At 45.7% G+C, this 24,888-nt stretch overlaps 1 protein-coding gene across 1 annotated transcript in view; it reads right to left on the reverse strand.

Moving 5' to 3' along the window:
• Nucleotides 1–548: 548 nt before the first annotated feature.
• Nucleotides 549–24,888, reverse strand: part of LOC134751038 (ubiquitin carboxyl-terminal hydrolase 20) — a 30,053-nt gene continuing 5,713 nt past the window's right edge. Inside the window, exons 3-21 of the mRNA XM_063686372.1 lie at nucleotides 22,992–23,096; nucleotides 22,694–22,799; nucleotides 21,961–22,111; nucleotides 21,718–21,805; nucleotides 21,180–21,272; nucleotides 19,863–19,965; nucleotides 18,184–18,271; nucleotides 16,960–17,057; nucleotides 16,040–16,169; nucleotides 13,135–13,243; nucleotides 12,549–12,668; nucleotides 11,822–11,937; nucleotides 10,747–10,925; nucleotides 10,144–10,330; nucleotides 9,132–9,245; nucleotides 8,772–8,915; nucleotides 3,568–3,694; nucleotides 2,843–2,971; nucleotides 549–2,301 (exon numbers count right to left, since the gene is read on the reverse strand). Coding sequence (XP_063542442.1) covers nucleotides 1,735–2,301; nucleotides 2,843–2,971; nucleotides 3,568–3,694; nucleotides 8,772–8,915; nucleotides 9,132–9,245; nucleotides 10,144–10,330; nucleotides 10,747–10,925; nucleotides 11,822–11,937; nucleotides 12,549–12,668; nucleotides 13,135–13,243; nucleotides 16,040–16,169; nucleotides 16,960–17,057; nucleotides 18,184–18,271; nucleotides 19,863–19,965; nucleotides 21,180–21,272; nucleotides 21,718–21,805; nucleotides 21,961–22,111; nucleotides 22,694–22,799; nucleotides 22,992–23,096 — 2,754 coding nt within the window. The 3' untranslated portion in view covers nucleotides 549–1,734. The remainder of the gene's footprint in view (nucleotides 2,302–2,842; nucleotides 2,972–3,567; nucleotides 3,695–8,771; nucleotides 8,916–9,131; nucleotides 9,246–10,143; nucleotides 10,331–10,746; nucleotides 10,926–11,821; nucleotides 11,938–12,548; nucleotides 12,669–13,134; nucleotides 13,244–16,039; nucleotides 16,170–16,959; nucleotides 17,058–18,183; nucleotides 18,272–19,862; nucleotides 19,966–21,179; nucleotides 21,273–21,717; nucleotides 21,806–21,960; nucleotides 22,112–22,693; nucleotides 22,800–22,991; nucleotides 23,097–24,888) is intronic.

Genomic DNA, 24,888 nt, shown 5'->3' on the forward strand with positions numbered 1-24,888 from the left:
AATAAGTGCAGCCAATAAATTTTGTAATATTTTTTATTGCTGATCAATTCTTTAACAAATAACACAGACTTAGAACCAGAAACAACAAAATAAATACCTAATCCATGGTAAAACAGAAAGAAATGCAGGCAGTAATTTTAGTTTTACTACGAACATGAATATATTATACAGGGTAACATTGTACAGATATACAGGTGTAAATATACAGTATTTCATTCAAGTATCTACATTCGCTAGTTGAACTAAATTAATAATTGTACTAAAAATACTACCAACCCCAGGGGGCTCTGAGGCCGCTTGGACGCTCGTGTGATCCGTCTTTTGTTACAATAAAAAAAGTAAATAATATACTGCTATTCCTAAGTGGTAGACAGTAATATGCAGGGTGGCTAATAAATAAGTGCATTCCCGTTGTCAGGGAGGTTTTGGGATTATACTGAGCAACTTTTAATATGGGACCAACCACGAAATCGCGATAAAAATATTTACCCTCCCATAGAAAATGGACCAGCCAAAATGTATACAACAGCCATTTTTTTTTTCAACTGTGCGCGTCTGTGGAGGTTGGCGGTCAATAAGGAAATTGAATCCATTATTTTCAAGAAATCAATATTCGTAAAACCTATAGGACTTAAGTTCAACAAAATTTAAATCATTTTCAATGGGGTTGACAACTGTCTAAGGTTTGCATAGATGGCGCCATCATAGCTTGCCCCTTTTTCCATGAGATTTGGCTTGAAGGGCTGGCATCCAGGGCATTAAAAAACAAAAAAAAATTACACAATTCTAGGGATTGACAGGGCAAGGTATGCTGGCGCCATCTGCTAAATATTTCGACCGGCCAACCCCATTAAAACAAAATCAACTTTGTTTCCTACATTGTAGATACAAACATTGGATTTCTTTTGTATTTATGGTTAAGTTTTTTATAGTTTATTGAAACCGGAATGTACATTATAATGCACATTGGGCTTTTAGAAGTTGTACGTGGTGCTAATTGCAAATAATAAAAATCTAGGAACATAAATACATGTTTGAATAATACAGGGCGTAAAAATGACACTATCATAATCACTATCATAAAATCAATAAAAATAGATTAATAACAAGGTACAATGACAAGCATATTCATTATTCAATTCAATCAACTTCATACAAATAGTACCTGTGCATAGAAATTCGTCTATGCATTGTTTTTTTTAAATATAATCGAAATTACCAGGATAATCAGCTTTTAGTGATTCAGTCTGGATTTCTCAGCATTGTTCCTCTATATAACTTAAGCGGAACTTATATATATATATAAATTCATGGTGTATTGGTAATAAATTAAGTTGGAAAAAATGCGTAAATTGTGATTTTTAGACAGTTAATAAAATAAATATATGATGTACTTCATGTACTATCGTTAACTATTCACTACCTAATTTTGTTAGCAATATTAAAGTGATATTAATTTGTCAATGTATTTTTCATCCTGTATACAACAGATGGATCACGCGAAGCGAGTAATAGTTTTTAGAAAAATATATCACGAGACCAGAGTAACACCCAAGTTTTAAATGCACAGTTTTAACACCTTTCACCGGGAATGTTCAACGTCACACCGTCAGCGCCAGGCAGAGACGTCGCATCAGTTTAAAGCGACCCTGCCTGTGTTAGACAGAGACATCAGGTTAAATCTTTAGCGACCCGCCGTCTCAGCCTGTGAACGAACTGAAAAGCGAGAAAGAATCATTTCACTGTCCTCTTTCTTATTTTTCTCACTTTCCTGTATTCCCTTGGTTTGCTTTTCAGCGATATGCTATCGAGATTGGGTAATTCGACTTCAGGTTTATCGAAATAAACGGGGTTATCGTTGGCGTCGTGATCGGAGCTATCGGCGACGCCATTTTCTTTAACCGAATAGTTTTCTTCCATCTCTTCGTCCGAGTCATAGTTTCCGTTCTGCTCGAGTCTCTTATACCTTCTGAAATCCTCATCCGAGTCGATTCTTGCTACTTTTGAGTGTCTTAGATTTTGTAGGGATTGATTTTTCTGTAATTCCCCGACTACTGATTCTCTGATGTTAGTTTCTGAAGTTGATTTGGTGCAGTAGTCTTCCTTGTCGGACTCTGAGTAGGTTCGGCTGGCGGTGCGCTGGGGCGCTTGGTCGTGGGGCGCGTGGTGGGGGGGAGGGGTCCGGAGGGGGACGGCGGGCCCGCCGCCGTAGATGTCGGTGAAGAAGCGCCACAGCTCTTCGCTGAGTTGCGCGTGGTCGGAGCCGTGCTTGAGGACGTGGGTTGTGACCCCGTCGATCTCCTGCAATGATAGAAATATTGAGTGAGAAGTGTATATAAAATATCAACGATTATTCCGAGACGTATTAAGGTTTAGTGCCTGAATATACGTCGTTTTTTATTAGAATAAAGGTAAACAATCTTGACATGACTTTTGAAAAACGCTTTTTAAAAATTAGTAACTATTACTTATGAAAGCAAAAGAAAGAAAATAATCGTATATGATTTATAATTGTTACATATTTGTGCCATTTTCAACCAAAAGGGTACTTATTGTCGGTTGTCAAAAAGACGCTATTTCCATAAAGCTACAATTTGGAATCAACCTTATCGACAAGCGACAATATGGTACCTTTTAGTTGAAAACGTCACATTCGCTGTGAATTATTTTTCACTCTTTCAATAAAAAGACATGTCAAGATCGCTTACCATCTTTCTAATGCTAAAAAACGAAGCACTTCTGGTTCGTATAAAAGCGGTCTTGCTCCTGTGTTGGTGCTATAGCCGAGTGTAGTTAGCGTTGGACCCGTATTTATTAGTAGACCGTCTACTGTAAATCGTACCTGGCTGGTGACAATGCCCGAGTTGTCCACAGGGGGCGGTGGTTGCTGACTCCTGGTTCGCACGAAGGCCTGCCACTGCCGGAACCAGTGCATGCTGATGGCGTAGATCGCGCGGGGGCGGTCTTGTTCCTGTTCAAACAGAAAACATTCCTATCAACATATCGCGTTTAATTTCGCCGCTAGGGGCGCTAGTGTAGATGGAGGTCTTTCAAAATGTTAGTCATAGAAGTTTGGGGGGTTTCAAGCTTTTTCACTCCTTATTCATAATTGTGGTAAATCTTTGTCCATCTTTGATTAAATAGATATAGCTCAATAAATGTTAGTGGTTTAAAAAAAGTGCCAACTAAAATATATGCAAATTTAAACAGGTTGAAATAATGACACATTTAGACCTTAAATACCTTTGTGTATATTGGAACGTGTTGATTTAAAAAAATAAGCATAGAAGAATTTTGAGATCTGTTTTTCTGGACCTATATCTACAGTGGCGCCAACTGGTGAGCACAAAAAAGGGTAGCCCTCATTCACGGAGGAAGTTCAAGAATCGCAGGGGACGGTAACGGGCAACGAGACAAAGTCTATTAATAATACATGGTAAATTAATATTGTACATGTCAAAATAATATTTGTTTAAATTTGAACATTAATAGCTTTCAATAGAGTTGAATATTATAACTGCCATAAATGGCTTTGTATGAACTAGAGGCTTCAGTTGCTACTAGTACCTGGAAAATGGCGTGCAGATCGTAGAAAGCCTTGAGTTCTCTCGCTCGGCGCGTGCGCAGTCGTTGCGCTGCGCGCGCGCACACCGCGCACTCGTGCACGTGCGAGCACGCCGGCCCGCCGCCGAACCTGACAAATAACATCAATTGTAACATTTAGTTTGGCTAATTTACAAGTTCACTTAAAGTAATTAAAACCCATGATAGTAAAAATCATTACAACCATTTTGAACGTTCAACAGAATATTAATATAATTTATAGAAATTTAAAGATCTTTTCATTATTCTAAATAACTCTATTACTCAGATCACCATAGGTCCGGCTCTAGTGTTGTGGCTACACTACACACTGGTGTATGGTACACTAACTTGTCGTGCAGGAACTCCCACAGCGGCTGCGGCACGACGGCGGCGAGGCGGGGGAGGTGTCGATGGGTCCGGCTCTAGTGTTGTGGCTACACTACACACTGGTGTATGGTACACTAACTTGTCGTGCAGGAACTCCAACAGCGGCTGCGGCACGACGGCGGCGAGGCGGGGGAGGTGTCGATGGGTCCGGCTCTAGTGTTGTGGCTACACTACACACTGGTGTATGGTACACTAACTTGTCGTGCAGGAACTCCCACAGCGGCTGCGGCACGACGGCGGCGAGGCGGGGGAGGTGTCGATGGGTCCGGCTCTAGTGTTGTGGCTACACTACACACTGGTGTATGGTACACTAACTTGTCGTGCAGGAACTCCCACAGCGGCTGCGGCACGACGGCGGCGAGGCGGGGGAGGTGTCGATGGGTCCGGCTCTAGTGTTGTGGCTACACTACACACTGGTGTATGGTACACTAACTTGTCGTGCAGGAACTCCCACAGCGGCTGCGGCACGACGGCGGCGAGGCGGGGGAGGTGTCGATGGGTCCGGCTCTAGTGTTGTGGCTACACTACACACTGGTGTATGGTACACTAACTTGTCGTGCAGGAACTCCCACAGCGGCTGCGGCACGACGGCGGCGAGGCGGGGGAGGTGTCGATGGGTCCGGCTCTAGTGTTGTGGCTACACTACACACTGGTGTATGGTACACTAACTTGTCGTGCAGGAACTCCCACAGCGGCTGCGGCACGACGGCGGCGAGGCGGGGGAGGTGTCGATGGGTCCGGCTCTAGTGTTGTGGCTACACTACACACTGGTGTATGGTACACTAACTTGTCGTGCAGGAACTCCCACAGCGGCTGCGGCACGACGGCGGCGAGGCGGGGGAGGTGTCGATGGGTCCGGCTCTAGTGTTGTGGCTACACTACACACTGGTGTATGGTACACTAACTTGTCGTGCAGGAACTCCCACAGCGGCTGCGGCACGACGGCGGCGAGGCGGGGGAGGTGTCGATGGGTCCGGCTCTAGTGTTGTGGCTACACTACACACTGGTGTATGGTACACTAACTTGTCGTGCAGGAACTCCCACAGCGGCTGCGGCACGACGGCGGCGAGGCGGGGGAGGTGTCGATGGGTCCGGCTCTAGTGTTGTGGCTACACTACACACTGGTGTATGGTACACTAACTTGTCGTGCAGGAACTCCCACAGCGGCTGCGGCACGACGGCGGCGAGGCGGGGGAGGTGTCGATGGGTCCGGCTCTAGTGTTGTGGCTACACTACACACTGGTGTATGGTACACTAACTTGTCGTGCAGGAACTCCCACAGCGGCTGCGGCACGACGGCGGCGAGGCGGGGGAGGTGTCGATGGGTCCGGCTCTAGTGTTGTGGCTACACTACACACTGGTGTATGGTACACTAACTTGTCGTGCAGGAACTCCCACAGCGGCTGCGGCACGACGGCGGCGAGGCGGGGGAGGTGTCGATGGGTCCGGCTCTAGTGTTGTGGCTACACTACACACTGGTGTATGGTACACTAACTTGTCGTGCAGGAACTCCCACAGCGGCTGCGGCACGACGGCGGCGAGGCGGGGGAGGTGTCGATGGGTCCGGCTCTAGTGTTGTGGCTACACTACACACTGGTGTATGGTACACTAACTTGTCGTGCAGGAACTCCCACAGCGGCTGCGGCACGACGGCGGCGAGGCGGGGGAGGTGTCGATGGGTCCGGCTCTAGTGTTGTGGCTACACTACACACTGGTGTATGGTACACTAACTTGTCGTGCAGGAACTCCCACAGCGGCTGCGGCACGACGGCGGCGAGGCGGGGGAGGTGTCGATGGGTCCGGCTCTAGTGTTGTGGCTACACTACACACTGGTGTATGGTACACTAACTTGTCGTGCAGGAACTCCCACAGCGGCTGCGGCACGACGGCGGCGAGGCGGGGGAGGTGTCGATGGGTCCGGCTCTAGTGTTGTGGCTACACTACACACTGGTGTATGGTACACTAACTTGTCGTGCAGGAACTCCCACAGCGGCTGCGGCACGACGGCGGCGAGGCGGGGGAGGTGTCGATGGGTCCGGCTCTAGTGTTGTGGCTACACTACACACTGGTGTATGGTACACTAACTTGTCGTGCAGGAACTCCCACAGCGGCTGCGGCACGACGGCGGCGAGGCGGGGGAGGTGTCGATGGGTCCGGCTCTAGTGTTGTGGCTACACTACACACTGGTGTATGGTACACTAACTTGTCGTGCAGGAACTCCCACAGCGGCTGCGGCACGACGGCGGCGAGGCGGGGGAGGTGTCGATGGGTCCGGCTCTAGTGTTGTGGCTACACTACACACTGGTGTATGGTACACTAACTTGTCGTGCAGGAACTCCCACAGCGGCTGCGGCACGACGGCGGCGAGGCGGGGGAGGTGTCGATGGGTCCGGCTCTAGTGTTGTGGCTACACTACACACTGGTGTATGGTACACTAACTTGTCGTGCAGGAACTCCCACAGCGGCTGCGGCACGACGGCGGCGAGGCGGGGGAGGTGTCGATGGGTCCGGCTCTAGTGTTGTGGCTACACTACACACTGGTGTATGGTACACTAATTTGTCGTGCAGGAACTCCCACAGCGGCTGCGGCACGACGGCGGCGAGGCGGGGGAGGTGTCGATGGGTCCGGCTCTAGTGTTGTGGCTACACTACACACTGGTGTATGGTACACTAACTTGTCGTGCAGGAACTCCCACAGCGGCTGCGGCACGACGGCGGCGAGGCGGGGGAGGTGTCGATGGGTCCGGCTCTAGTGTTGTGGCTACACTACACACTGGTGTATGGTACACTAACTTGTCGTGCAGGAACTCCCACAGCGGCTGCGGCACGACGGCGGCGAGGCGGGGGAGGTGTCGATGGGTCCGGCTCTAGTGTTGTGGCTACACTACACACTGGTGTATGGTACACTAACTTGTCGTGCAGGAACTCCCACAGCGGCTGCGGCACGACGGCGGCGAGGCGGGGGAGGTGTCGATGGGTCCGGCTCTAGTGTTGTGGCTACACTACACACTGGTGTATGGTACACTAACTTGTCGTGCAGGAACTCCCACAGCGGCTGCGGCACGACGGCGGCGAGGCGGGGGAGGTGTCGATGGGTCCGGCTCTAGTGTTGTGGCTACACTACACACTGGTGTATGGTACACTAACTTGTCGTGCAGGAACTCCCACAGCGGCTGCGGCACGACGGCGGCGAGGCGGGGGAGGTGTCGATGGGTCCGGCTCTAGTGTTGTGGCTACACTACACACTGGTGTATGGTACACTAACTTGTCGTGCAGGAACTCCCACAGCGGCTGCGGCACGACGGCGGCGAGGCGGGGGAGGTGTCGATGGGTCCGGCTCTAGTGTTGTGGCTACACTACACACTGGTGTATGGTACACTAACTTGTCGTGCAGGAACTCCCACAGCGGCTGCGGCACGACGGCGGCGAGGCGGGGGAGGTGTCGATGGGTCCGGCTCTAGTGTTGTGGCTACACTACACACTGGTGTATGGTACACTAACTTGTCGTGCAGGAACTCCCACAGCGGCTGCGGCACGACGGCGGCGAGGCGGGGGAGGTGTCGATGGGTCCGGCTCTAGTGTTGTGGCTACACTACACACTGGTGTATGGTACACTAACTTGTCGTGCAGGAACTCCCACAGCGGCTGCGGCACGACGGCGGCGAGGCGGGGGAGGTGTCGATGGGTCCGGCTCTAGTGTTGTGGCTACACTACACACTGGTGTATGGTACACTAACTTGTCGTGCAGGAACTCCCACAGCGGCTGCGGCACGACGGCGGCGAGGCGGGGGAGGTGTCGATGGGTCCGGCTCTAGTGTTGTGGCTACACTACACACTGGTGTATGGTACACTAACTTGTCGTGCAGGAACTCCCACAGCGGCTGCGGCACGACGGCGGCGAGGCGGGGGAGGTGTCGATGGGTCCGGCTCTAGTGTTGTGGCTACACTACACACTGGTGTATGGTACACTAACTTGTCGTGCAGGAACTCCCACAGCGGCTGCGGCACGACGGCGGCGAGGCGGGGGAGGTGTCGATGGGTCCGGCTCTAGTGTTGTGGCTACACTACACACTGGTGTATGGTACACTAACTTGTCGTGCAGGAACTCCCACAGCGGCTGCGGCACGACGGCGGCGAGGCGGGGGAGGTGTCGATGGGTCCGGCTCTAGTGTTGTGGCTACACTACACACTGGTGTATGGTACACTAACTTGTCGTGCAGGAACTCCCACAGCGGCTGCGGCACGACGGCGGCGAGGCGGGGGAGGTGTCGATGGGTCCGGCTCTAGTGTTGTGGCTACACTACACACTGGTGTATGGTACACTAACTTGTCGTGCAGGAACTCCCACAGCGGCTGCGGCACGACGGCGGCGAGGCGGGGGAGGTGTCGATGGGTCCGGCTCTAGTGTTGTGGCTACACTACACACTGGTGTATGGTACACTAACTTGTCGTGCAGGAACTCCCACAGCGGCTGCGGCACGACGGCGGCGAGGCGGGGGAGGTGTCGATGGGTCCGGCTCTAGTGTTGTGGCTACACTACACACTGGTGTATGGTACACTAACTTGTCGTGCAGGAACTCCCACAGCGGCTGCGGCACGACGGCGGCGAGGCGGGGGAGGTGTCGATGGGTCCGGCTCTAGTGTTGTGGCTACACTACACACTGGTGTATGGTACACTAACTTGTCGTGCAGGAACTCCCACAGCGGCTGCGGCACGACGGCGGCGAGGCGGGGGAGGTGTCGATGGGTCCGGCTCTAGTGTTGTGGCTACACTACACACTGGTGTATGGTACACTAACTTGTCGTGCAGGAACTCCCACAGCGGCTGCGGCACGACGGCGGCGAGGCGGGGGAGGTGGGAGGCGCGGTCGGGCCGCAGGCCGCCGTGCGCGCACACGAAGTCGCCGTTGTCTATGGGGCCTGGCTCCGCCCAAGTGTTGAATCTGCGCACAATACATACACGTGTACTAAAAAACCAGGAATACTAAGGGCGTTATAAATATACTTTCGAAATTTCATAGATATTATGGGTAACAAATTAAAGATCGTGATAACTTTGTTATTATACGACGGCTGTTTTGTATATTGATTTCTAAAAACGGTTCGCTAAAACATTACAGCTAATAAAACATAAAAGTGTGATCTTTTATTAATCTTACTTGTTGATCCATTGCTTCGAGATATAGAACTTGATGTCGTTAGGCTCCACCGTCGTCGATTCCAATATCTCGGCCGCTTTTTGCCGCAGCACTGTCATTTGGGGATTCACTTTCCTGTAATAATGTCACATTTATTTTGCGTTACTTGATAGTTAATATAAAGAGCAGCTAAACTACTAAATATCAATTTAGATTAGGAGAAGAGTGAGGGTTTCTAATGGTTTCTTTCTCCTCCCGCATTCTAAAGGAGTCCATGGTCCGCTTCGGCAATATAATCCCAAAAATAGCCGTATGCATTCGTTTTACGAATTCGGGGAAGGAGAAATAGTTTTCAGTCCGTTACGCGCAGATGTAATAGCCCGCCTGTGTGACACGTTACGTTACCTGTAGAACAGCACGTAGGCCTCGGTGTGGTCGAGCGCGGGCGTGGCGAGCGGCGCGACGGCCTGGTCGTCGAACGTGAACCAGCCGCGCGGGTTGCGCGCCACGCACGTGTAGTGGCCGCCCCCCGCGACCCCGTGTGGCAGATGTGACACGTTACCTGTAGAACAGCACGTAGGCCTCGGTGTGGTCGAGCGCGGGCGTGGCGAGCGGCGCGACGGCCTGGTCGTCGAACGTGAACCAGCCGCGCGGGTTGCGCGCCACGCACGTGTAGTGGCCGCCCCCCGCGACCCCGTGTGGCAGATGTGACACGTTACCTGTAGAACAGCACGTAGGCCTCGGTGTGGTCGAGCGCGGGCGTGGCGAGCGGCGCGACGGCCTGGTCGTCGAACGTGAACCAGCCGCGCGGGTTGCGCGCCACGCACGTGTAGTGGCCGCCCCCCGCGACCCCGTGTGGCAGATGTGACACGTTACCTGTAGAACAGCACGTAGGCCTCGGTGTGGTCGAGCGCGGGCGTGGCGAGCGGCGCGACGGCCTGGTCGTCGAACGTGAACCAGCCGCGCGGGTTGCGCGCCACGCACGTGTAGTGGCCGCCCCCCGCGACCCCGTGTGGCAGATGTGACACGTTACCTGTAGAACAGCACGTAGGCCTCGGTGTGGTCGAGCGCGGGCGTGGCGAGCGGCGCCACGGCCTGGTCGTCGAACGTGAACCAGCCGCGCGGGTTGCGCGCCACGCACGTGTAGTGGCCGCCCCCCGCGGTCCCCGTGTGGCAGATCACCGCGCACAACGAGTACCGGGTTATTTTTGATGTGCAATCTGGAACAATTATGTTTATGTTATATTTATGTACTGCAATCTCACTAAATCGCAACTTTAGATTTAAAGGTAACCTAGTTTCTGCCCCGACTTCCCCAAAATACGATGCAATAATGGAGATGCTACGTACGAAGATAGACGTAATAGGTAAGTGTGTCTCAGTACCCAATGGAAATTTTCGAAATTGCCGAGTAGTAAGTCTACCTGTGCATGTTCCCCAAAATACTCTGCCGTAGTCGAGATTGATATGTGAGTGGCGGTAATATTTTTACCTTTATGTGTATAAAGCTGCATGTTAAAGTCGAGCAGGAAAAAACAGTCCATTTATGTTCCCCAAAATACTATGCCATACGGGAGCGAGATAGAGGACTAGCCGTAATACGAACTTTTTCTTTATAATTGTTGAGTTTTTTTACCTTTATGTGTATAAGGCTGCATGTTGAGGTCGTGCAGCGGGAAGGACACTCGGGCGGCCACCTTGGCGCTGAACATGAGCTCGTGCCGGAAGCGCTTCAGGTGCACGCAGAGCACTTCCGGCAGCCGGACCACGCCGGACAGCTTCACGCCGTTGCGCAGCTTGTTGCAACGGGAACAGCTGGGGACAAAGTTAAATGTACATTTTTAGTGTAAATATTACACTTTTGCTTTGTTAATACCATAGAGTAACTTATGCTAGAGCGGTACTGTCATAGTAAATTTTGTAACCCCAGTAAATTCACTGCCATCTGTCGACACACTTTAAAACTAAAAATGAAGATTAATAAAAATACGATAGAATGTATTTAAATATAGATAAATGATTTTTTTTTATTTGCATTAATTATTTTTATGATTTTGACCCATGTTCTTTCACTGATATGCGTTAAAATTGTTAAATAACAAACGAAACCGTCAACGCCATCTATACGACTGTAGGCCAAAACTAGTAGCGCCCTCTGAACGAGAATCAAATTTTCTTGATTTTCGAGGCACGTTTTTTCCTTAGACTGTATCCATCTATTACGGAGTTATATCTATCTTTGGTTAATACGTACTACATTTGATTTAAATATTGGTATCTACCTACTTCGTCTATGTGGAATGATGATTTATAAAAATATGTCCTTCCTCGGGCCTCAAACTATAACTAATTTCTTATAAATCGGTTCGTTTTAAGCGTGAAAATTTAGCAGACAGACTAAGTAACATTTATAATATTAGTAGGGATTCCGCATTCGCATTTAGTGTACCGCCTCAATGGCGCGGCGGAGTGGGTAGGGTTAAGTAAGCCTATATATTATAAGGCAGAGGGAACATATTTCCCACCTGATTTTTAACTTTATTTCAAAGTGATAGGGTTCAATTTACATAATTTCTGACACCCTTAAGCCTTATAAATTTAAAGTAATCAGATTACACTACACATTAACCGCTATAACTTATTTAATATGAACGCCGCACGTCCCGCCCAAGTGTCCTCTCAGATGATTCAATAAGTGTGAGTGTATTTACCTATACATGTTGTCTCCTTTTAACTCATCAGCGCTAAAGAAAGCTGCGAGGCAGTCCTGAAGGGAAACCACGGGGCCGTAGAACCAGGACCGGAGCCAGCTGAGTATCCACCACATCTGTACAAATAATAGTTATTTACGATACAAGTGCGGAAAGTAGGAAATTTGCAACGATTGCCGATAAATTAAAACACCGTAGGGTCCCCAGTTACCGATTAACCTACGGGGCTGTACCATCTACATTAGCTGCAAAACGACGATTTCTTAAGAGACGGGTATTTTTAAGGGACAGTACCGTGCCCCTCAGTTGCGAACATCCGTAGGCTACGGTAACTGGTTACTATCAGGCGGGATGTAAGTTTTTCTGTCACCATTGTGGTATAAAAATATTACAAATCACGACATTTCGATAGTTGAAACCCGAGAAATATTTACGTTGAAATCAAAGATACATTGATCGAGTAAGATGCGTAAAATCTAAGACAACTTCGTGCTTCGAATTTGACAGGTAAACGAGATGACGCTGTACAGCTCCATACATTTTGCGTTCACTCTCGATTGTCAAAAGTTGACGTTTGACAATTCAGTGACCGCAAAACATATGTTTTGGATGTCAAACTAACGGGCACGTTTTTATCTTAGACTTTGCCTCTCTATTACAATCAATTCCCTTTGGTTGAAATTAAGAACGTTTAAAAAACGTGTCAGTCAAGGTTTCCTAAAATTACCCAGGATTCATGGTCAACTGGCAGATGGTCGAGCGCGGGCTGCGAGCGCAACACGGCGAGGTGCTCTCGCGACGGTATGGGGAGGGAGAGGTCCTGGAATGTCTCCACTCGCGTTGACACCTGCGTTGGAAAATATAATGTAAATTAAGTAGTTTTCTTTATTGTAGGGGCCAAAGCAAGTGCCGCCCTCTACAGTTCTCGTACGTTTTCTTGTGCATAGTAGGTTCTGCCATCTTGTGGGCTACATCGGAAGCATAAACTTCACATTTACGCCTCGCGCCTAAAATCTGACGTCTCCTTTGCTGCCCCCCATAGTTCATACAAAACAAAAAGCCTTATCACAAAGTATTTTTTTTATAAAATTCAAGGCTAGTGAAAACGTTTTATTACAAAGGTATATTCAAATTATATTTAAAACGTGTTTGTTGGAAGGACAAAAATAAAAAAAATATTTTAACTATCAGAGGCAGAGTTAGGTATAGGTATAGACAGAGAAAAAAAAACTTGTTAGTACAACTACTACTAGTATACTACTAGTAAACTCTATCGGTATATCTTAGACACTAAATTAATTTAGTTAAGATACCCGGTCGCAGATGAGGCACTGCACTGAAGACAGCAGTTTACCGTCGAACACGTCGGAGATAATGCTGCGGTACCGAGCGGCGCCACCATCCCCTCCTCCGCTCTGTTTCCTGTTCACAAAATCAGAATATAGCATTAAAGCGCATATATTTTTACAGAAAAAAACTTTCAATTTAGAGAACCTTTGTACCTATGTTGAACAAATAAATGCTTTTGACTTTTTGATTTTGACAGAAGCAAGGCAATTCATCGAAAATTACATTTAAATACAAATATTGCAACTACTAATGGATAAAAAGCATTGCACCCGTGCGAAATATGAAACTCACGGTGGGTGGTGTACGGTGTACGGGTGGGTCCAAGCGTCAATAGCGCCACTGGAGCAGGTTTCATATCTCTTCTCCGCATCGCTTGAACACGATAACGATGATAACGAGCCGGCGTCATATTGCTCCGTGTCACCCGAGCCGACGTAGATAGACAAGGAGAGGTGTAAAGTGTAACTTACTGTGGGTGGTGTACGGGTGGGTCCGGAGCGTCACTAGCGCCACTTGAGCAGGTTTCATATCGGTCTTCAGCTTCGCTTGAACACGATAACGATGATTCCGAGCCGGCGTCATATTGCTCCGTGTCACCCGAGCCGACGTAGATAGACAAGGAGAGGTGTAAAGTGTAACTTACTGTGGGTGGTGTACGGGTGGGTCCGGAGCGTCACTAGCGCCACTTGAGCAGGTTTCATATCGGTCTTCAGCTTCGCTTGAACACGATAACGATGATTCCGAGCCGGCGTCATATTGCTCCGTGTCACCCGAGCCGACGTAGATAGACAAGGAGAGGTGTAAAGTGTAACTTACTGTGGGTGGTGTACGGGTGGGTCCGGAGCGTCACTAGCGCCACTTGAGCAGGTTTCATATCGGTCTTCAGCTTCGCTTGAACACGATAACGATGATTCCGAGCCGGCGTCATATTGCTCCGTGTCACCCGAGCCGACGTAGATAGACAAGGAGAGGTGTAAAGTGTAACTTACTGTGGGTGGTGTACGGGTGGGTCCGGAGCGTCACTAGCGCCACTGGAGCAGGTTTCATATCGGTCTTCAGCTTCGCTTGAACACGATAACGATGATTCCGAGCCGGCGTCATATTGCTCCGTGTCACCCGAGCCGACGTAGATAGACAAGGAGAGGTGTAAAGTGTAACTTACTGTGGGTGGTGTACGGGTGGGTCCGGAGCGTCACTAGCGCCACTGGAGCAGGTTTCATATCGGTCTTCAGCTTCGCTTGAACACGATAACGATGATTCCGAGCCGGCGTCATATTGCTCCGTGTCACCCGAGCCGACGTAGATAGACAAGGAGAGGTGTAAAGTGTAACTTACTGTGGGTGGTGTACGGGTGGGTCCGGAGCGTCACTAGCGCCACTGGAGCAGGTTTCATATCGGTCTTCAGCTTCGCTTGAACACGATAACGATGATTCCGAGCCGGCGTCATATTGCTCCGTGTCACCCGAGCCGACGTAGATAGACAAGGAGAGGTGTAAAGTGTAACTTACTGTGGGTGGTGTACGGGTGGGTCCGGAGCGTCACTAGCGCCACTGGAGCAGGTTTCATATCGGTCTTCAGCTTCGCTTGAACACGATAACGATGATTCCGAGCCGGCGTCATATTGCTCCGTGTCACCCGAGCCGACGTAGATAGACAAGGAGAGGTGTAAAGTGCAACTTACTGTGCGTGGTGTACGGGTGGGTCCGGAGCGTCACTAGCGCCACTGGAGCAGGTTTCATATCGGTCTTCAGCTTCGCTTGAACACGATAACGATGATTCCGAGCCGGCGTCATATTGCTCCGTGTCACCCGAGCCGACGTAGATAGACAAGGAGAGGTGTAAAGTGTAACTTACTGTGGGTGGTGTACGGGTGGGTCCGGAGCGTCACTAGCGCCACTGGAGCAGGTTTCATATCGGTCTTCAGCTTCGCTTGAACACGATAACGATGATTCCGAGCCGGCGTCATATTGCTCCGTGTCACCCGAGCCGACGTAGATAGACAAGGAGAGGTGTAAAGTGCAACTTACTGTGGGTGGTGTACGGGTGGGTCCGGAGCGTCACTAGCGCCACTGGAGCAAGTTTCATATCGCTCCTCCGCTTCGCTTGAAAACGACAACGATGATTTCGAGCCGGCGTCATATCGCTCCGCCTCACCTGAGCCGACGTAGATAGACAAGGAGAGGTGTAGTGTAACCTACGGTGGGTGGTGTATGGGTGGATTCGGAGCGTCAATAGCGCCACTGGAGCAGGTTTCATATCGGTCTTCAGCTTCGCTTGAACACGATAACGATGATTCCGAGCCGGCGTCATATTGCTCCGTGTCACCCGAGCCGACGTAGATAGACAAGGAGAGGTGTAAAGTGTAACTTACTGTGGGTGGTGTACGGGTGGGTCCGGAGCGTCACTAGCGCCACTGGAGCAGGTTTCATATCTCTTCTCCGCTTCGCTTGAACACGACAACGATGATTCCGAGCTGGCGTCATATCGCTCCATCTCACCTGAGCCGACGTAGATAGACAAGGTGTAAAGTGCAACTTACGGTGGGTGGTGTACGGGTGGGTCCGGAGCGTCACCAGCGCCACTGGAGCAGGTTTCATATCGCTCCTCCGCTTCGCTTGAACACGACAACGATGATTCCGAGCCGGCGTCATATCGCTCCACGTAGATAGACAAGGAGAGGTGTAGTGTAACCTATGGTGGGTGGTGTACGGGTGGGTGTGGAGCGTCACTAGCGCCACTGGAGCAGGTTTCATATCGCTCCTCCGCTTCGCTTGAACACGACAACGATGACTCCGAGCCGGCGTCATATCGCTCCGTCTCACCTGAGCCGACGTAGATAGACAAGGAGAGGTGTAAAGTGCAACTTACGGTGGGTGGTGTACGGGTGGGTCGGGAGCGTCACTAGCGCCACTGGAGCAGGTTTCATATCGGTCTTCAGCTTCGCTTGAACACGACAACGATGATTCCGAGCCGACGTCACGCGACGAAGACGTTAGAGCTGTGAAAAAATAATTTAGATAAAAACAGTATAGGATGTTTCAACAGTAAATCAAGCAATCACAAAACACTAGTAATTATGTCATTGTTTTTAATCAGTAATAACATTTGGATATTGGACCGCTATGAAACCCTCTAAGGGCACTGGAAATTACAATTATTCATTTAACTAACTAATAATAGTACTTATAATATTCTTAATCTAAACATATATATAGTAATTTTACATATACCTAAATATGAGATCTTGTAATTTGTTTAATATAATTTAAATTTCGTTTTTGCTACAAAAAACTTCGTAATTATAGGGTACTTACCTGTCCGTAAATTCAATTTCAATACGTTGTATTAATTCTAAGAACTTATTTTAGTTATTCCTAGAGGACTTTGTAGTACACGAACTTGTCAAGAGATGGCGCCACATCCGAGAAAGAACACGCTAACGGTGTGTCGACGTAGAAACATTATCAGGGGTGCGAATCTCCTCGCTTCGGGCAAACTCGGCTCAGCATTGCTCCGAGAAATTATTAGGGATGGCACAACTTGACGTCCCTTTGCGTGCACGACCACAGATAAGATCTGAATTTTGACAACACTGAATAGCCGAAAGGGATAGTGCCATATATTAGCAGGGATTAGGGGTTCGACCCTGAACCGCTGTCAAACTTCGGTTTTGTAGGAAGTTTCCTTTCTGTACGGTAGTACTATTATTTATTATGTGCTTATATCGTAATTACTATTCTGTCCACTTGTAAGAGATATTTTTATTGAATATTAGACATATTACTCACGGTTCTGGTGATGTATTTGTACAGAGTACGCTGTCTGCTGCGTTCCCGCAAAGCTTGCTGACCGTCTATGCCTGTTCACGGTCTCAGACTGCCCTACCCTGTAATAAAATAAAAATTACTTGACGCATATTGTTAATCAATCCTATACTGACGACCTGTATGGCCGTGGGTAGTGACCCTGCCTATGAAGCCGATGGCCCCCAGCGCAGGACGGACACGCTATACATCAAAAATCACTTACGTTTCTGTGTGAACGGCACGTCTGTACACGCGTCATGCGTCATAGTGTGAGTAAGTTGCTTAAAAATAGTACTGAGAGTACGCCAGAAGTCCGCCAGATTTCTGTCGCGGGGCGAGGTAATTCGTGTCGGGGCGGGGCGGTGCGTGGCCGTTCTGTATGATAATACTATTACTTATTCTGTGGCCCCGGGTTAAAATCCTGGTAAGGGTATTTATTTGTGTGATGAGCACAGATATTTGTCCCGGAGTCATGGGTGTTTTCTGTGTATTTAAGTATTTACAAAGATAGATATAACTCCGTAATAGATGGATACAGTCTAAGGAAAAAACGTGCCTCGAAAATCACGAAAATTTGATTCTCGATCAGATGGCGCCACTAGCTTTGGCCTACTCTCGAACAGAGGGCGTTGACGGTTTCGTTTGTTATTTATAATTTTAACGCATATCCGTTAAAGAACATGGGTCAAAATCATATAAAAATAATTAATGCAAATAAAAAAATATTTATCCATATTTAAATAAATTTTAACGTATTTTTATAAATCTTCATTTCTAGTTTTAAAGTATGTCGATAGATGGCAGTGAATTTACAGTGGTTAAAAATTTACTATGACAGTACCGCTCTATCTTATCTCTTTGGTATTTATAAATATTTATACACGGTGGCTAAAAAATAAATGCATTCTTGTTGCCAGGGAGATTTTGGGATTATACTGAGCAACTTTTACTATGGGACCAACCCCGTAAACGCGATAAAAAATTTGGCTGCTTCATACATTTTGGCTGGTCCATTTTCTATGGGAGAGTAAATTTTTTTTTTCGCGATTTCGTGATCGGTATAGTAAAAGTGGCTGTTGCCGTTTTTACCCTTTGGGTACGGAACCCTAAAAACAGTGTGTACAGTGTGAAAATTAAGTCTCTAACTTTTGTGTATGTCTACAGGAAAGACGTGAAGATAATTTAGAGTTTAACCCATTAAGATACCTGAGGTGTGGGTCAGCCCTCGTGTCGCTGTAGGTGGAGGGTGCGGGCGACTTCCGCCGCATGCGCGCGAACAGCGGCGCGTCGCTGGCTGCAACAAACAACCATCGTCTAATTAACTTTACCAAAGATAGATATAACTCCGTAATAGATGGATACAGTCTAAGAAAAAAACGTGCCTCGAAAAAAGTTGATTCTCGATCAGAGGGCGCCACTAGTTTTGGCCTACTTTCGTATAGAGGGCGTTGACGGTTTCGTTTGTTATTTATAATTTTAACGCATATCAGTGAAAGAACATGGGTCAGAATCATATAAAAATAATTAATGCAAATAAAAAAAACATTTATCCATATTTAAATACATTTTAACGTATTTTTATAAATCTTCATTTTTAGTTTTAAAGTATGTCGATAGATGGCAGTGAATTTACAGCGGTTACAAAATTTACTATGACAGTACCGCTCTATCTTATTATATCCTCTTTGACTTTACCAATTAGTGCCTGTTGCACTATCCGAACTTAACAGACTGATCAACGTCACCCGAAATAAGTTTTTGACAAAAAATGTAAAAACGATTTTGCTACTATGGAATTTATATGAAACACTAAAGTCGTCGTCAATAGAACTTGCAAATAATGTAAACAATAGTTATTAGTTATACAAGGGTGCAAAGTTGTATAAAAAATACATTTGCACCCGTGTGTAACACAAAACTTTTCACCTCACTATAGCGAGGAAAGTGCAACATCCACAGGCGTTAGATCATCTTCATCACTGGAATCACTAATTTTTTTACGATATTATAACAATAAACTCTGGAAATTCTGTATTTTTACGTGAGAAGTTTTAAAGTAAAAATTTTGTTGACAATGTTGACATTTCTGACGTATGAAATGTCAATGATGCGTTTTGAAATTGCGTCGACTCAACTTGTGCGTTCAGAATTTGCGCGTTATTTAACATCATTATTAGAAAACAAACGTTTCTTATGGAAATTTAAGGTTTATGACTTAAAATCAGTAAATAAAGCTAAATTTGGTATTTTTTATTAAATTCTCAAACCATTTATTTAATGATAATTAATATCGAACGAACTATTATTATGAGCGTTTTACGTTTTGTTATCTGTCAAGCTACTTAAACACGCTCCATCCAAGGTCAAATTACTTTCCCCACTAGTGGATAAAATGCGTTTTTCCCCGCTGGTTTTAAAGGACGGCTTTCCGAGCTAGTGAGGGGAAAACCATTTTACCTTCATTACTTCGTAATCTTGCTCTTTAAAAGGACAAGTATGACCTTATCAACAGTCTGTATATTTAAATATTATATTTATAAAAATTTTTAGTTAAATTAAATGTAAATTATTAATATTTCAGGGAAAATAATCTACGTAAAAATGTTAGGTTATGTGCCAAACGCTAACAAAATCTGTCATATTTGTTAACATTATTTGCAAGTTCTATTGACTAAGACTTTAGAAAATATTATACGTCATCAAGATGAATAACGATTGACCTCTTTGTCTTTAGAGAAGAAAATTCAACAAAGTATTTAAATCTCATCGGTTACACTCACATGTATTTTTAGTTACCTAGTGAGTGTTACCGTTGTGATCTACATATTTTAAAATGTGTCTCACGAAAGTTTAATTTCGGCTCAATAAAGTAGTTCCAACTGTACCTCCAGATGAAGCGGCCCGACGCCGGACATGCACGCTCCTGCTCTCCTGGTGGTCGCCGTCCGCGTCCGTGCCCAGTTTGTCTTCCGGCATACTGTCCCAAACCTAAACAAGAAAAACTATTAATATTTACTCTGGACACAAGAAAGTAAAGACAAATAGGATAGTTTTTATGTCGGAAATCATCCCTAAAGAAGGTGAAACGGGGGGTGGAATTGAGATATTTATGAGTTGCCTGTTAGTTGATGTAAGCAACTAAGCATATGAATTTGAATTTGAAATCATTTATTTCGTGTAACCGTGACACATACATTCTGTTAGTAAAAAAGCTGTTTCAAGAGGGTTAGTATACCTAAGCCTAATAACAATTATACCTATACCTAAACCTACACACTTAACCTACAAGTTACCACTGTATGGAGCCCATTGGGGAATGTAGCCCCGCACAGTGTAACATTAGCGGACAATCCGGCTTATATGCTCAAGTTGAATGATTGCCATTGCTTTATTCAGGCGCTACTCTCACTTTATGAAGGAACGGTTATAGAATCAGTAAGCAATACAAGTTTTTTAGGTGTCCAAATTGACAATCATTTAAATTGGACAGCTCATACTGAGACAGTTTGTAAAAATTTAAATAAATATGCTTTCGCTTTGTACAAACTTTCCAAGCAAGTTAGTACGGAAGCTGTGATGATGGCTTATCACAGTATCAATTAAATCAGTTTAAGCACAAACTACTGACATTTTAATTGATAATTGTTTTTACACCATTTCTGAATTTTTGCTGTATAATTTTAACGCTTCTGATTTGACATGACTTTAATATTAATAATAACTAGGTATTTATATAGATATGTAAATTTATTTCGCATGTTAGTATGTAAGGAAATTATTCAAGTTTTTGTACGCCATCAGGCAGGGTATAGTGCTACAAATATTTATTTACCGCCACTGTAATCAGTTTGACATATACTCACAAATAAAAACACTTTGAACTTTAGCTGCTGTCACTAATTCCACGCAAACGAAGTCGCGGGCAAAAGCTAGTCATAAATATAGGTAAAAATAGTGTGGAGATAAGAATTATAAATTTAAAATGGCGCTGACAGTTTCATACAGGTCATGTTTTGATTAGCAGTGGCGTAGCTATGTAGGCGTGGGCGAATTTGGCGGGCGCACTTAGGGGGGCCTCGCAGATGTGGATTTCGCCCACGGCTAGATTGGTTCACTGTACACCACTGTTGATTAGCCTCTTACAATGTGGTACCTTATATATACTCGTGCTCACAAATAACACAAATATGAACACATATTACCGGCTCCTTTAACTCCTCATGCAGCTGGTCCATGAAACAGCGTAGGAACTCTTGCGTGTCATGCTGTTGGTAACCTCGGAACATCGGATGTACCTAAAACGTAGGTTTGGTCGTTATTAGGGTTGCGCACTGTTATATGGGGTAACTTTGGAATAATTTTAGATAGTTATTTTTTTACTATAAACCCACATAAACAACAAATGACAGGAAAACTACAGGTTGATTGCCTAAGTTTGTACAACCGATCTGTCATTTTAGTGCCTAGGATAATACAATCAGAGCTTAGATGTAATAATGATGCTGAGGCCTAATTCAATGTGCAAATATTATAAACTGCAGCTGCTGGCCACTCCTATCCCTAAGTTTTGACTGTCTGTCCGTCTGACAGCGTTTTTATGAATTTCACATACTACGTATTTCTAATACCACCATTACAATAATGGCAATGTTTGCATTTGATGTTTGTTTAGAACAGTTAAACTTGTAAAAATATCCTGGCTTGATTTGATTATTGAAAAATTTACACAACACTACTTACATTTCTAATGCCATATATGATTCCGTTTGGTACGAGGTATCCCCTAGTTTTCCTGCTCCACATTTCTTTTACTAGTTTTTGGTATGCTCTGAAACAAATAAGAAAACGTACTATAACACTAATATTTAGAGATTTTTGAGGGATAGATTCAATATTTTTTTTTCTGGGTTGAAAAGGCAGTCGCTTTCGTATAGACTAGTGCCTGTGTCAAATTCTTGGGATTGCTAGGTCCCGGTCACTCACCTCGCTAGTCCAGGTTTCTTGTCCCCAGCGAGAACTGTGACCGCAGCAGCACATTCTAGAAAGTACGATGTAAACGGCGCCGTGTTGCTCAGAGCCTGCAGGGCTGCGTTCATGTAGCAGGTGTTGCCCATGTTCTGGAGACCCACCAAACCTGTATTTAACCATATAATTTTAGAGTTAAAGTTCCATTTCAAATATACTTAAATTGATGCGAATCTATGTAGGATTGTGTGAAAAATAGCCTACGAATGACGTATCGTATGTGAACAAGACAGAATAAAAACCATGTAATATACATAAAAGGTGTAGGCCGTCCGCTATGGATTAATCGGTTGAGAATAATACGATACATGAAACACTTTCCATTACATTTCTATTTTCTTGAAATTTCTTTTCTTATATGTGTAAAGGTGACTTTATATTCCTCTCCACTTCCTAAATCTATTGGCTTTTTGACATCTTGTACTTACTTGTTAAGTTGTTACTAATATCCTGGTCCAATGTGTATTTGCGTCTCACATTTTGCTTAATGAGAGAGTGAGACGCAATGCACATTGGACAGATGGAATACCACCCTAAGCTAGAAAATATTCTATTTGTAAGTGGACGTGTAAAATATCAGGATGGCCGTGTTGAAGATAATATATTGCTTTCAGCGCCATCTATTGACGGAGGCATCATTATTGTTTGTGACGTTATTAATTAATTGATAGTTGACGAAAATGGGTCATACCTCGTGGACGATCATAATCATCATCATCATCATCTGTAGTGACAAGACCCGAGGAGCCGACGCGAGCGCTCGAAGGTTCACCTTCCACTGTTGAGTCTGGACTTATCTGTAATTGGTTTGAAAATATTTTACTGTTATAATGAGGGAGGCCGATAAAAACTAAACATAGAAGTTGCTGTGGACAATGGTAATTTTTTGTATTCAATTCGACAATGCCATAGAACAGAACCAAATCGACAGTAGCGTTTCCCAATTACACAGTGAACCGGCTATGCAACACTGACTCAGTGTGACGTACCCTATGGTAGGCGACCGCTGCTCGAACGTGGACTTCCTTCTCGCAGATGTAACACCACACTCGCTCCGTGGACACGTTCATATGCACACAGTGGGACGGCTGGCTCTGTAGCAAAACAAAATTCATAGATTATTACACTTGCTCATAAAGCGAGATCTTTTAACTCAGTCACATAATCGATGACTGGCATGGGAAGTATAATATAGGCAGAGACGTAGTGTGGCCGCGCTACTCGTCATCGGCCGCCATACTGCCCTGCATACTTCCCATACCACTCGTCGAGGTATTTCACTCAGCTGTGGCGGGAGGTATAGGCCCTTTGTACAATGTCCTCCTAATTAAAAATAAATGGCAGTTGAATTTGAAATCAATAGTTAAGGAAATATGGTTGAATTTCTTTGGTTATGAAATCGAATGGAACGAAAGAAAAACCACTTTATTCCAATTGAAAATGGTTTAAATTACATTGAAGTAATTAGTTACTGCGGGTAGAAACGCGGGCCTTACGGAGAAAGGAAATTAAGGTTTTTTTTATTGAATAATGCCACTAAATCATATACGAAATATTTTCTATTTAAAGTCAGGCTAAAAGTGAGTTTACGTTTACTTTAAAATACTGATGAAAACGACACCAAATCTAAATACAATAAGACTTCACAATCGAAATTAACACTTTTAGAACGTTCGCTGAACATCTAGCACCCACAATTTACGTCGTGTAGTTTTTTTTAAACATTATGAAATATTAAAAAACTGTAATAGAAGTCATATATTAAAGAAAAAGTGACAAAGCCCTCCAGCCTTCACCACTGGAGGGCTTCGTCACTTTTTCTTTAATATATGACATCTATTACAGTTTTTAATTTATATAATAGTAGTGTGACTACTTAAAAAACACAAATCAAAATATTTAATAAAATAATTTGATTTGTTCCCAAACTTGTTCATTATGAAATATATTCAGATACAAATTAGCAACTTTTAGACATTCATATTCGTCGCAACACTGACCTTCAATATATTCCAAGTATTTATTTAATCTCACTTATCATAATCATATCATAATCATAATAATTTATTAATAACAAAAGTTACAGGTCATTCGAGTTATTGCCTATACGTAATAGGAAAATATAAAACATAATGAACACTTACAAAGTGTAGTAGATTTTAACATAGGTAAGTTATTATATCACATATCTGATTTTGTAGGATTATGGCAGTAGAATTCTTTATGGTCGTAGAAAGCCTGCTCGATTAGCCAATTCTTCAGTTTTGTTTTAAAGACTGTGTTGCTGTGTGAGTTAACTATTTCGTTGGGTAGATGATTGTATACCTTCGGGCCCATGACGTGCACAAGTTTGGCTGACTTGGCCAGCTTGTGTGAAACGGCCGGGAGTCTGCTCTCAACTCGGGTGGAACGCACCGCATAGCGGCGAGTGGTTTCGCTCTTCTCACTCAAAGGTGTGCTATCCAACTGTTCTCGCGCGTGCACTGCCGCTTGTAGTATCAGCAGCGATGGCAGGGTTAATATGCCCAAAGACTTGAAGTGAGGCTTCGCCGACTCGGTCTGTGAGATGCGAACTATGGCTCGTACGGCACGTTTTTGAAGCCAAAACACCCTTTCCCAATCCGCAGCACTAGCCCACAGATCTACTCCGTACTGCAGATGTGCGTGCACTGATGCGAAATAGCAATTTCGCACCATATCGCGGGGAAGGATTCGAGCCAGCCGTTTTAAAGCGAAACAGGACGCTGATAGTCTACCACACACCTTATCGATATGGGCCGCCCAAGTCAGTCCCCTGTCCAATTCAAAACCCAGGAAGGTCGTCCTTGTGACTTGATCTATATTAATTCCGTTTGCGTTTACTGACAGTGACTCCATCTGCCTACC

The sequence above is a fragment of the Cydia strobilella genome, chromosome 21, assembly GCF_947568885.1.
Source record: "Cydia strobilella chromosome 21, ilCydStro3.1, whole genome shotgun sequence".
NCBI classification, from domain to species: domain Eukaryota; kingdom Metazoa; phylum Arthropoda; class Insecta; order Lepidoptera; family Tortricidae; genus Cydia; species Cydia strobilella.